This window comes from Fusarium oxysporum, chromosome VII, assembly GCF_013085055.1.
Source record: "Fusarium oxysporum Fo47 chromosome VII, complete sequence".
Taxonomy (NCBI): domain Eukaryota; kingdom Fungi; phylum Ascomycota; class Sordariomycetes; order Hypocreales; family Nectriaceae; genus Fusarium; species Fusarium oxysporum.
In genome coordinates this window covers 1,064,343-1,076,846 of record NC_072846.1, presented here as the reverse complement: position 1 = coordinate 1,076,846, position 12,504 = coordinate 1,064,343, and the positions used below count along the sequence as shown (strand labels likewise).

General features: G+C 47.5%; 3 protein-coding genes across 3 annotated transcripts; 2 read left to right on the top strand and 1 right to left on the bottom strand.

Annotated features, from left to right (window-relative positions):
- Nucleotides 1-3,505: 3,505 nt before the first annotated feature.
- FOBCDRAFT_139435 (cyclohexanone 1,2-monooxygenase) lies at nt 3,506-5,478 on the top strand (the record flags this gene model as incomplete). The annotated part of the gene is made up of 2 exons (XM_054705537.1): nt 3,506-3,834; nt 3,882-5,478. The coding sequence occupies 2 exons, from the start codon at nt 3,506-3,508 to the stop codon at nt 5,476-5,478; spliced, it is 1,926 nt and encodes a 641-aa protein (XP_054561512.1).
- A 3,556-nt stretch (nt 5,479-9,034) lies between these two features.
- FOBCDRAFT_227521 (uncharacterized protein) lies at nt 9,035-9,914 on the top strand. The gene has a single exon (XM_059609753.1). It carries the CDS (start codon nt 9,261-9,263, stop codon nt 9,735-9,737), a length of 477 nt encoding a protein of 158 aa, XP_059465334.1. The 5' UTR covers nt 9,035-9,260; the 3' UTR covers nt 9,738-9,914.
- A 1,761-nt stretch (nt 9,915-11,675) lies between these two features.
- On the bottom strand, nt 11,676-12,499 carry FOBCDRAFT_204030 (3-oxoacyl-reductase; the record flags this gene model as incomplete). Its single annotated transcript, XM_054705535.1, has 2 exons — nt 11,676-11,880; nt 11,934-12,499. 2 exons carry the CDS (start codon nt 12,497-12,499, stop codon nt 11,676-11,678), a joined length of 771 nt encoding a protein of 256 aa, XP_054561510.1.
- Between the last annotated feature and the right edge of the window lie 5 nt (nt 12,500-12,504).

Here is a 12,504-nt window from a genome sequence, read left to right as displayed (position 1 = left end):
GAAGAAACGCTAGGAGTTCATATAACGGATTAACAACACCATAATACCCCAAGCAACCATCGCTATACATATAAATCCTTCCTTCTAACACTTTATATTACTAAATGCCACATCTCTCTGCCCTAGGTCACCATGACCATCATGACTAATATAAAAGCTTAAACACTGCCCACAAAGTTTAGTAGTCCAATTCGGGAGTTAAACGCTTACTATATGGTCTCAGCGGTAGGAATCTGAAGCAGGTTCCATCCCTCTCGACAATCACGCACCCGCCCCTCTTTATTTATTTTAGACTCTCGGCAGTTCAATGTGGGATATTGCTTTTGCCCATGTTGATTTGTCGGAGTTATTCCGAGGACAACCCTGATAAACAGGGCTCGGACTTAAGCTCTCTGCGACGAGTCTGCGTATTGAGCTAGTTAATTGATCTCTCGGACTGTTTATCTTCCCGTCTTCTGCATACTGCTAATAGTGGGCCCATAATTAACGCTCCACGGACGTGGTAGGGGTAAAATGTAGAAGGGGTTTGTCGCAAGAAAAATGGAGTACATCACCGTCTTTCACTCGTATTCTCGGTCAATAGTAACTCGATTCAGACACCTTATCCAATCTCCACACTAATAGAACTCGGCAATCTAGCGGGTGTTTGTTAGTAATACTTACTGTGACGTCACCGGTTACGATGGAAGTCTAGTTCCCGGAGCGAACACTAGTATCTCTTTAGCTGTCATAAGGCCTCAAACATATACCGACAGGGAGCGGGCGCCAATCAAAATGACCGTGACGATCGGTACATTCAACCACACCTAAATTAGCGTGTGATAGAAGTACCAACAGTCAGCATTGTTACAAATCGCTACATCACATACTTTGCAGCCGTATCGGGTCCTTACCCTTCGTTCATTTCCTGATATCGGCTGTACATAACCTCCTTTTCCCTTCCTTTTTTTCGAGGGTCGAGGCTGCCCTTGCCGGCAGCCTTTACAAGCTAGGCAGGGGGATTATTTGCCTCTATGGACATGATTGATATCTCTTTGTAGGTGAATTTGCCGTGCTTCAAGATCCTCGCTGTCTTCCTCCTTCCCTGTACGGTATCTCTTCCTTATGTGACTTTCGGTGCCGCAGGTGTTAAAAATAGCGTTGTAAATAGCCTCTTTCCAAGCTCGAAGTGTGATATAAGGCTTCCAATGAGGCTGCCGGGTCTTCTTCTGCAAAATGAAGCTATTCGCAAGTGCAACCTCGAGGAGGAAAGACCACAGTAACGCCTGCCAGGACCACGCCGGAATCGATGCTCGTATGTTGTGTAGGACCTTATCTGATCACCGCGGTCCACGTGATTCATTTCAACGTTATACTGGGCGGCAACAGAAGGAATAGGGATCATCTTGAAGCTATCACCGTTGAAGACCTGCTGTAGGCGTTGTGCCTCTGCCTTTGTGCCTCTTTTGGCAGGTAATTTTCTCCTTATGAGTGTGCGGTCAAGAGGGGCTGCGCTGTGCACAGTTGAAAGGAAGAGCACCACAGAGCTATCTTTCCAAGCGATTTGAAGGACCTGGGAGGAATAAAAAGAGACAAATTAGTAAGGAAAATACAGGTAAAGTTGTCTATACCTTTTTATCCTTCGTCGGGATTAAATATACCTCATTACACACTAAACGCTTGCCATCAGGAAGCTTCCCGGTCTCTTTTATATGCTTTATCTCGGTGGTGGTGCCGCTGTTAGGGCGTGCTGTGCCTGTAGCCCCGTATCCGAGCCGCCGAAGAAGGCGGAAGAGCTGCGGTGACGAGAAGAGATTATCCGTAAAGACGTGATGTGTCTGTGTTGATAGCCTTTTTAACAGGTGAACCACGACGCTCTGTGTATTGCTGAGAGGGATCTCGGTCAGTAGCTTTCCCTTCTTGCCGCGCTGTTGTGGTGTAGGTAGCTCGACCGTTACAGCCTTATATGGTGATGCCTTCACATGCCAAAGCCACTGCAGAAAGTAGCCCTGTTGCGCAATAACCCGGACTTTGAAGCCTACTGGCGTAGGCTCTCCCTTGACGAGCGTTGTCTCTTTTGATCTGCCTGTAAAAGGGATCATACACTCATCTACAGTTAGATTAGTCCCTGGAAGATAGAGCTCGGCAGACACCGTTTGTATATGATTAGACCACTCTTCAGCCGCTTGGAAGGTCTTTGGAAGATCGCCCTCATCGCTCACATCGAGCTTGGTATAGTCAAAGGTGCGGATATATCTCATGATCAGCTGAAACCGGTGTAAGGGCATGAACTTGATGATTGAGTGAAGAGGGCGCTGATCTCCTAGGCTAGGTGCCTTCCAATGGTCTTCTATCGTTATTCCCTATGAATTCCTAGGTAAATGAGGACCCCAAGCCATACATAAGCTGTTGCAGTGGAGAAGCCTTCCTATTGAAGGATACGTGACTGTTCGGAAAGGGGGGTATTCCAGTTGTCAATAACGGAATTTTCGAGTAAGTGAGCGACCCAGCTGTTGGTGTATTCAATCCATGACTGCATAAGGGAAATAGGTACGAAAAGCTGTAATAATTCGAGTGGTTCCTTGGGCAGAGGGTTGATCTTAAAATCACGGTATTCTACGTTGAAAGGTTGAAAATCATCACCGCAGCCCTCTTCGGGCGGAAAATCAGGCACGCCGGTGGGGTCATTAGCTGCCCTCGAAGGCGGGGGGTCAAAGCTGTGATCGTCTATATAATCTTGTATCTTTGAAGAGCTCATTGTTTTATTTGAGACACGTTAGGGTCAATTTGTATGAGGATTTTGATGATTTTGGTGGTGTTGAATGAAGAAGCTGTCTGACGGGAACTTTACGTATCCTGCAGGTACCTGTGAAATTAGTCAGAAAAGCGGGGTAAGTGACCTGCTTGAGGCCTTATGACAGCTAAAGAGATAGGACGCGAAAAATTATCCAGTGCCGAGTTGATAGCGTGCGGCCGAGGAAAACGGCTGTGGACAATAGTGCAACGGCGGTAAGAAAGAGGAAGAAAAAACGGATAGGAACCAATCAGCGAGGCGTGGTGAACCTGCGGGAAAGATCCAGTCTAATCCGGAGGTAGTTACTTCCCGAGGGCCCGAGATTACAAAAAGTCCATGGGTCGCTACCGAACATAATTAATCCTTGCTACTTTAAATCCGACAACTATAGACGAAATGTCGCTCTCTTGATAGATAAATATGTGAATGCACCATGGATATTATGCTTCCTAACTCCGGCGACCTATTGTTATATCTAACTGCCGGCCCCATAAAAAACGTAGTTAACTTACATGTTACTAACAGCTGCATATCTGCGTTGTGGTCAGACAAAAGACCCCCCCGATTTCTGTTAAGCCCGAGCCCGAAAGCTTATGGCATAATGCTCAGTATACTGTCTGGGACTAGAAGCAGAATAAGTATTTATCGCTATGTTCCCACTTACTTTTCTCAAGTCTCCTCAAATCAGAGTCAACTACTTCTCTACACGTACTTATTACTCAAGTCTTTACAATGACTGCAACACAGCTTCCCAAAGAAACAATGGAACTACTTCGCAAGAAGTACGAGCTCGAACGAGCCAAGCGTCTCAAGAAAGAAGGCAACAGCCAGTACATCGATGCTCGATCAGAGAGTCTCCAGGACATTAACAAAGATCCTTGGGTGGACTACAACGATGCTCGAGTCAAAAGCCCTCCTCTCAAAGATGGCGATAACATCAAGTTCCTTATCGCCGGAGCAGGAATCAACGGCGTTGCCGACGCGGGACGCCTGATTGAGGCTGGTTTTGACAAGAAGGATGTTGTGTGCGTTGATATTGCGGGAGGCTTTGGTGGTGTTTGGTATGCCAAATCCGTATGTCATTGGCACACATTAACGAAGTCAACAGGTACTACAATCGTTATCCTGGAGCTATGTGCGATGTTGAAAGCTACTGCTACGTCCCGTTTCTCGAGGAAACGGGCTATCAGCCTCGACATAGGTACTCGTATGGTCACGAGATCCGAGGCCAGATCGAACGAAGTGCAGATCACTTTGGCATTCAAGGGCAATTTTGTACCAAGATCGATTCAACGATTTGGGACGAGAACAAGAAGCTCTGGGTTGTCACTATGACACGTACAGTTGGTCAACCCGCAAAGTCAGAGACCTTCACTGTGACCTCCGAGTTTGTCATCCTGGCCGGCGGCTCCTTTCCCTTTCTAAAGGTCCCTAAGCTTCCTGGGTGGGAGGACTTTTGCAATAAAAAGCATGTCTTCCATTCGGCCCGCTGGGACTACAACTACCCCGGTGGCACTCAAGAAAAGTCTGATCTGGTGAAACTCCGAAGAAAGCGAGTTGCTATTATCGGCACCGGCGCAACTGGTATCCAGATTGTGCCTGAGCTGGCCAAATGGGCTGACCACGTATACGTTGTCCAGAGGACACCGTCGTACGTAGGAGTTCGAAATCAAACTGAGATCGATGCGGAGACATGGGCCGCTCTGACGAGCGACAAAGGATGGCAAGCGAAGCGCAGGATCAACTTTGATGCATACGTCAGCAACAGCAAAGGCTATGGTCCTGATATAATCAACGATGGTTGGACGAATACGCCAGGATCTTCTGGCTTCCTCGGGTCCAATTCGAAGGTTGTTGCTCCAAATGAGGTCGAGCAACATATCAAGGACATGTACGAGCTCGATTTCCCGCGCACAGAGCTACTGCGCAAGCGCGTTGATGAAATCATCGAGGACCCAGGTACCGCTGAGAAGTTGAAAGCGTGGTACGGTACATGGTGCAAGCGCCCTTCGTTTCATGACGACTACCTCCCGGCATTCAACAGGTCGAACGTCACGCTGGTCGACACCGACGGGAAAGGCCTCGATGGACTCACAGAGAACGGCATCATCTCTAACGGCATCGAGCATGAGATCGACGCCCTCATCCTCGCCACCGGATTCACAATGGGCATGACTATGGATCCTTCCGAGAAGTCAGGCTTGACTATCAAGGGACGCAACGGCCTCAACATGAAGGACTATTGGCATTCTCCCGCCGCAGGAACACTTCTGGGTCTGGCTTTGCCTGGTTTTCCAAACATGTTCAGCTATTTGGGTCGTGGAGCTGGAGCCACCTGGAACTACACGTCTACTTTGGAAGCCCAGGCTGCCCTCATCATCAGCATCGTAAAGCAAGCCCAGAAGCAGCAAGGCCCGAACCAGAAAGTTGTCATAGAGGCTTCGCAGGAGGGTGAAAGGCACTATGGCCTGGAAGTTGCCAAAACGATGAATTGGTATAGCGTCGTGCCTACGTGCACACCCGGCTACTTCAACAACGAGGGCGCTGCGGCATTCGCAAAGGCCCAGCCCAAGACCAAGGAACAACTTATCAACGAGGGTAAGAAGGTGGCCTGGGGTGCTGGACCCGTCGATTACAAGGAAATGACGCAGGACTATACGGCGCAAGGAAACCTTGAGGGATTCACTGTGGAGGTAGTGGCTTAGGTTTATATCAGTTAGTAATGTTATTTAGTTAAAGGGGTGTGTTTAGCACATGCCACCCCGCTTCAGGTAGAACGGCATGTATTAAAGACGTCCTCATAAGAAATAGATTTCCAGTTTACTACCTCTTCCGTTATGTTAGAATTATAGTTGTCCTGATCGTCAATGTCCTACCAACGTTGCCCACAAGGACATGCAGCTCTCTGCCTTGACGAGGCATCTCGATCAAGGGCCCGAAAGTAGACGTTAGTAAATGATGCACTGTAGACCGCCCAAGATGAAAGAGTCCATGGGCGTGACTCGTTATGTACAATCCTGTTCAGCCTCGTATGAACCTGTCGACCTGCGGCGCGAGAGATCTCTTTGCCCTTTATACACAGGCTCAGCGTCACCGCGTTTGAAGTATTGGTGGATTTGTATCAAATTGGATTTAGGCATGAATTTTGGTATGAGATTGACCACATGTCTTCTCCGCTGTAGCAATGCGCTTTCCTAAAAGCTGGACCATACAGCCAAACTTAGCAAACAAGGTATAACTAAAATGGCCAGAGTCAAACTGATAATAGTGTTCCTTGGAGAGAGCCCTTCTGCTTCCAGGCTGGTCGCTCTGTTAAATGAGGTATAAGATCCCCTTATTAGTTCTTGGGCATAGAGTGAATTCGGACGAAGTCCGGGTCTCGGGCGCATTAACGTTTTATAGTACTAATAAGCTACCCCACCGAGGGTTCATTGGAAATGATTCAGAAGGATGACTGGAGTAGACATAATTTACTGGACATTTTACAAGACGTTAGTGTAAAGTGGAACGAGGGCTGTGTTTACTGGTATAAATAACATAATGAACGGCTTTATACTTGAGTGTCATAGAGACACCTTCCATAGAGAGGTCTCTAGATTATCTTAATAAAAGAAAAACGGCTCTTACTCCACTAGATAAGAATATCACCCAGTAAGTCTAATTAATTCCTCAGTAGCATAGCTTTTTAAAAGATATCAGATTACTTAAATGACCTTTCAATACAGGTCAGTCAAGAGACATTGTGCATTGGCTCCGTGCGTTGATCATAGCAAACATATGCGCTGCACAGTTTTGATTGCTCCAGTCTGTCGCATTTCACTTGCGAGGAGGGTTCCAGCGTTAGACGAAATGGTGTCTGGCCGAGAATATTTTGATGTGACGCTTCTCGGCCAGTAAACGTGTTCTTCATGCTGCTGATGTTGGGTTTAATGGTTCCGATTTATGGATAGTAACCCTGATCAACTGAGAATAATACATCAGCCGTAATCAATAGGGAGGAACTACAATATGGGCGATAAGTGGGACGTTTCAAAGAGCATGCTCAACACTGTAAAGCCAAGACCCAATAACTTTAGCCAAAACGCGTTGATAACTTCAAACATCGGTCAAAAATTCCAAGACAATAAGTGTAGAGAGGAAATAATTGGAGGTCTTGGTACTAAACCAGTGGTAAACCTAATAAATATTCTCTATGTCTTGTGGTAAAAGCCCATTATGAAGCAAAGTTGGCACTTCATCTGGTCCCGAAAACGCTGTATAAACACTAGGAACAGGGACTGTTTGAGACTGAAACATAAGACTCACAAGGAGTTCGATCGTCAACAATTTAGTAGGGGCCGCCTAGGTGAGAAGTTGCCGTCTTGAAAATAGGGGGCGCATGAGAAAGTAATTATGGAGAGCCTTATCTGTAAATACTTGACTCTTGTGCTTAGCTTTCTGCTATACACCGAGCCATTCTTAGCGATAATAATGCCACATGCTACATTTGCGTGCTGCACAGATGATTTATCGGGCTTCCTAAAAATTGTACTACATTTATTCTAGCAAGGCAATATGCATCATTTCATTCTGCCAGACCTGATTACAGAGAATAATCCACTATAGACAAAACTCCAGCCTCCAACTCAAATGTCTGTGCCTGAAGTGTCACACACACTCTCAAGCATCACCTCAACACTGATAAAGCACCCAAAGTAGCCCATCCTCATGGCCTTGGTATAATCCCCTGCTATGAGCTGCTCCAGGATCCGCTAAGCCAGCCAAACCGTCAAGACGTTACTCTGCACCAAGACAAAGTGGTTAAAAAAGAGTCAGGCTGCATCCGTTTACTCGTTCCACCTGTCAACGAGTTAAAATCTGTCGTTTTGGATCGCGTCTTATATTTTGTACTAGCCCCAACCTGGCCAAGAACTCAATCTATTCAACGTCGACATATTCACCACCCTAAATACCAATGTGGGGGCCAACATTTCTGTGGATAAGCTTACAAGCTGGAATATAACTCTTGTCGGAAGAGTATTTGCCTGTAATATAGCCAGTCAAGTCAGCTATGCCTGTGAAAAGATGATCCCGATCAGAACTAGGGGGCAGGAGAGTTATAGTTCCGGCATTAGTGCAAGAGTTTCGTCATCGTTAAGGTATTGGTTCTTTTTTTTCTCTATAGTTAATGCGATCCTTACTCGGCGGCAGCTTGCATTGTGTGCAGTCACTCTCGACTGATATCTATCTCCTTGCACTTTTCTCCGCCGCTTTCGTGTCACATGAAACATGAGCAACCTAGACCGGGCTGAAAGCACAATGCGCGAATTAGACAGAATGTAAATGAAGTCATCAAAAAGCACAAATTTGGTATGGCGGTATTAAAGGCGGCAACTATCGCCTCTCACTGGAGCAAGGAGCGTTATTGTTACTTCCCTTGGGGGTCAACAGCTGTCTTATCCGATGCCGGGGCTTGAGAATCGGGCAGCCAAAGATGCTTTTAAGGTGAGATGGGATATCTTGCTTAGAGACTGGAGGAGGTCCTTTTGGGGGTGAGTTTAGGGGAAGAGGTGCCAAGGTCTTTGTCAGGTTAAATAATGCGCTTACAGGGTTGCATGGAAACAATTGCAAGTTGGTATTTTACGCTCAAGGGCTTGCTACAGGAGGAATGCGAGAACCACCAGAATTACAATTGTTTTATTCGTTATTATTCTGAAGTCTTGCGCAAAGCATCCGAATGCTGGTCAATGTTCTCTCTATCATACTAGATACACCCCATCGATTTTTTTGTGTCGCAATATCCTCTCTCAGTAGCTTGGATCCAGGCCTTGACTTGGACTACAAGTGTATACCTGGTGGTAAGAGACTTTAGAGACAAGGCCGGCTTAATGAAAGATTGGGGTAAAGAGTTCTTTGAACCGTCTTGGCGTCATTGAATTGAAGCACGTTTGTCACGCAAGAGTCTTGGCACAAAGAGCTTCTATACATAATCTCATGGTATAGTACGATACGGTAAAGTACAAACCCGGGAAATGGTAACCCCACTACCCAACTGCAACTCAGGTTTGTTTTAGATTAGTGATGCAATTTCTTGTACACGTACGTACGTACGTACTGTATTTTAGCCGCTGTACGTACGTACAACTTTATTGTACGTACAAATATGTACCATACAAATTTCCCCCTTCCTTTTTAGGTAATACTGGTAACTTAGTAGGCTTCTCACGGTCCTCGTCTTCTGCCATTCTGGCCTCAAACCTCTGATTCCACCTCAGTGCCAACCCCCAATATATCACCCGTCGACTGTAATACGCCCTCCCACTCAAAATCTCCACTGGTGGAGGCCATCACACCATCCATCCAGACCTTCTTGCCCTGCGCATTCACAAATAACTCGAGATATGAATCTTCGAGTTCTAGCCAGTCCTTCTCCTCAAGATCCGCCCAGCGCTTTTTATGGGCGTACTTCTGATCCTTAAGGCGATCTAATACGCGGTCGTTCATAAAAATGAAGGCCTGCATGTCAGCGTGCATGGGCGTAAGGCGATTTCGAGCTTTCGTGTGTATGAAACTAATAGCAGAGAAACTTCGTTCTGAGGGCACAGAGTTCGCAAGCGTGTTCATTACCTTCACGGCTACTCTAGCCAGAATCGAGCCCTGGTTGAGGAGGCACTGCCACGCCATTGCTGGCTTGAAGCCATCATCGTATACAGCGCTGTGTTTATTAAACAAGCCATCTGGGCCGCCTGTACGCATTCGGAAGTGTGTGAATTCGGAAAGGGCACGGTGGTATTCGTCGTCGTTTTTCAGCTGTTTCTGCAAATACTCTTGTACGCGCGCAAAGACGCTAGGCGGCAGTTTCGAATTTGGACCTGTTGTATCAGGCCGGAGGGCATCGGCGATCCAATGTATATCGTACGTTTGCTTATCGAGCCGGGCTTTGAATATAGCGTCAATGTCGTCCCACGGAATATCAGGAAACTGATCAACCTCTCCCATCTCAGACCATTTGCTTTTGATTTGCAGCCAGCGATTTACAACGTGTGCGATTCCCGCCCCATCAGCCTCGGAAGCGTGTTGAAATTCGTTCACGGGTTTTAGCACAGCGATCGCAGCCTCCAGTTTTAGCCAGAAGCTGTTATCTTTGATGATTCGAACCGCTTCGGGCAGGAGAACGGGGCAATCTTGAGATCGCAGCTCATCCCGTACATCTTTTCGAATAGACCAGTCTCTGGCAGGGTCTCGAGAACGGAGGAGGGAGAAGAAAGAATTGTACTGAGAACCCCAGCGTGTAATTATACTATTCGGAACGAGCGAGTTAGTATATCGATTTCTCAGTCACAGCTAACGATTTACCGGTACCTTCTGATCAGCGCGCGAGTTACTCCGTTCCACCTTGTGCGTTGGCACATTCTCAATCTTTGCAATTGTAATTTAGACCGTGAGAAGAACTTGAGAAGGGTGCTGACGTTATTACAGAGACCCTCAAAGAATGGAAGAAGAAGGATATCTTTAATTAGAAGCTGAAGGCCGTGAGAATCGCATAGAGAGAAGTTGATATGTGAGAGCTCTGGGAATCTCCCTAGCAAGCCGTGCACAGAGCGCATCGTGTTTTCGGTATCTGTACAGATAGAATTGATTCTGGAGAGATCACCGCCGCACAGTTGCTGCATTTCTCCCCATATCAGCTTCACCCAATTCTCCGCTGTGTGCTGTTCGTCTCCCGTGTCAAACGTTTTCCAGTAGAAGGCTGGGCCGTCTGGTAGCTGTACCGAGATATTAACGATTCTGTGACCCGAGACATTATCGGAAGCGTCAAATATGATGTTGAACCATTCTGAGCTGGTAATGCGTTTGAAAACCTCGTCATAGAGTTCCTGATAGAAGTCGGGAAGAATTCTCGTGATGGCGGCGCGGCTAGGAGGCTTCCAGCCAGGCTTAATTCGAGTGAAGAAATAACGCCAACGGCGGCTCTCGAAGAGGCTGAAGGGCCGACCGCCGGCGATTACAGCAGCGGCGGCATCATAGGCGTAACTGTGACTCTCGTCCTGCGAGATATGCCGAATTCCGACCTCGGTTATCTTCTTTTGTATAGCTTCTGAATATGAGGGAAGATAGCCAGCGTTATCTTGAGCTTGACGCTCTTGTCGCTGCTTGGCTTGCCATTTCTCACACGCAGCGAGATGCTCTTTCGGCCTCCCAACAGAGGTCGCTGCAAAATCCTTTTGGCAGTGACGGCATCTGTATCGCTTGCTTTTCTTGGAGTTAGAGCGGCCGAGGTCGATAAACTGTCGCCAAACGAAGGCAGCGTTAGCTTGGGTGGGCGCCATCTTTTTGGCGATACCTTCAATCGGGAGAGAATGGCAGAGTGTGTTGAGCTGCTCAGCCAACGGAGTTTTTGTACAGCCCCCCGTATTTGTACAATATGACCCACATATTCCCCTATTAGGATTGTTGTGGGTCCCATTGTACGTACATAGTACGTGTACGTACTTTTTCTTTCTGTACGTACGTACGTACAACACGGTTGTACATACTGTACAACATCACTAAAATTTTAGATAAATCTCTGGAAACTTCAACTGTGATCAAAACCAGCATCTCACTGCCGCCAGGTCAATCTTTTGGCTAATATTAACGACTTAGAAAGCTACAGCCTATTGCAAAGGTGTACAGATTTTATTTACATCAAATTGATATTAGAGTTAATAGTAAAGTACTATAATCTGATGGAAAGATAAAATAAACATATTACCCATAAAAGCCTTCCATCAAACAGAATTATGTCTGTCTAAAGTTCCTGATGCAATACTATCTGTTATACTGGCAAGACCAAGGCTCCACGATGCTCATTTGAGTCTATCCACTGCCTCACAACGGGCCCTCAACCGTGACAAGTAGACCACATTGAGTCCACTTTCAACTAGCATAGCTGGCCACCATCAACGGGGTAGACGCATCCTGTGATGAACTTGGAGTCATCCCCCAGCAAAAAGGCAACGAGCGCGGCAACCTCAGTCGCTTTACCCAATCTCATTATCTCCAGAGACATGGCCTTGGGAATGTCCTCGGGGTTGCCCCCCATGCGCGTAGCCGCACCTTTCAACATGGGCGTTTCAATGGGTCCACTGCCACAGGTTAGCATTGTCTCAACATGTTTGATATTCTGGTGGACACTTACGGAGCAATTGCGTTTACCCTTATAAACCTTGACCCGAGTTCCCTCGCCGCCGTCCTGGTCAACCCGACGACGGCATGCTTGCTCGTCACGTAGGCCGCGTTGTTTGGCAGAGCCATGAGGCCGACGGTGGACGCCGCAACGACCACCGAAGCGCCGTCGTTCAGCATGGGGATCTGCGCTCGCATCGAGTTGAGCACGCCCTTGACATTGACGTCCATGACAAAGTCCCAGTCATCGTCGTCGATCTCGGCGACGGACGCGACGTTCTGCTGCCGCCCAGAAACGCCCGCCAGATTCGCTGCGCCGTCAAGTTTGCCGAACTTGTCGACAGTCTCCTTGATCCAGGCCTCGACGGTGACACGGTCCCGAACGTCAACGAGCTTGGTGTAGATGTTTTCTGCGCCGTAAGCGGCCGCGAGCTCAGCCTCGACCTCTTTGAGCAGAGAGGCGTTGGCGTCGGCGAGCGATACGCGGGCACCGAGTGAGGCGAGAAGAGTCGCTGTGGCGCGGCCCATGCCAGATGCACCGCCAGTGATTGCGATAACTTTGTTGTTGATGGAGGCCATGGTGG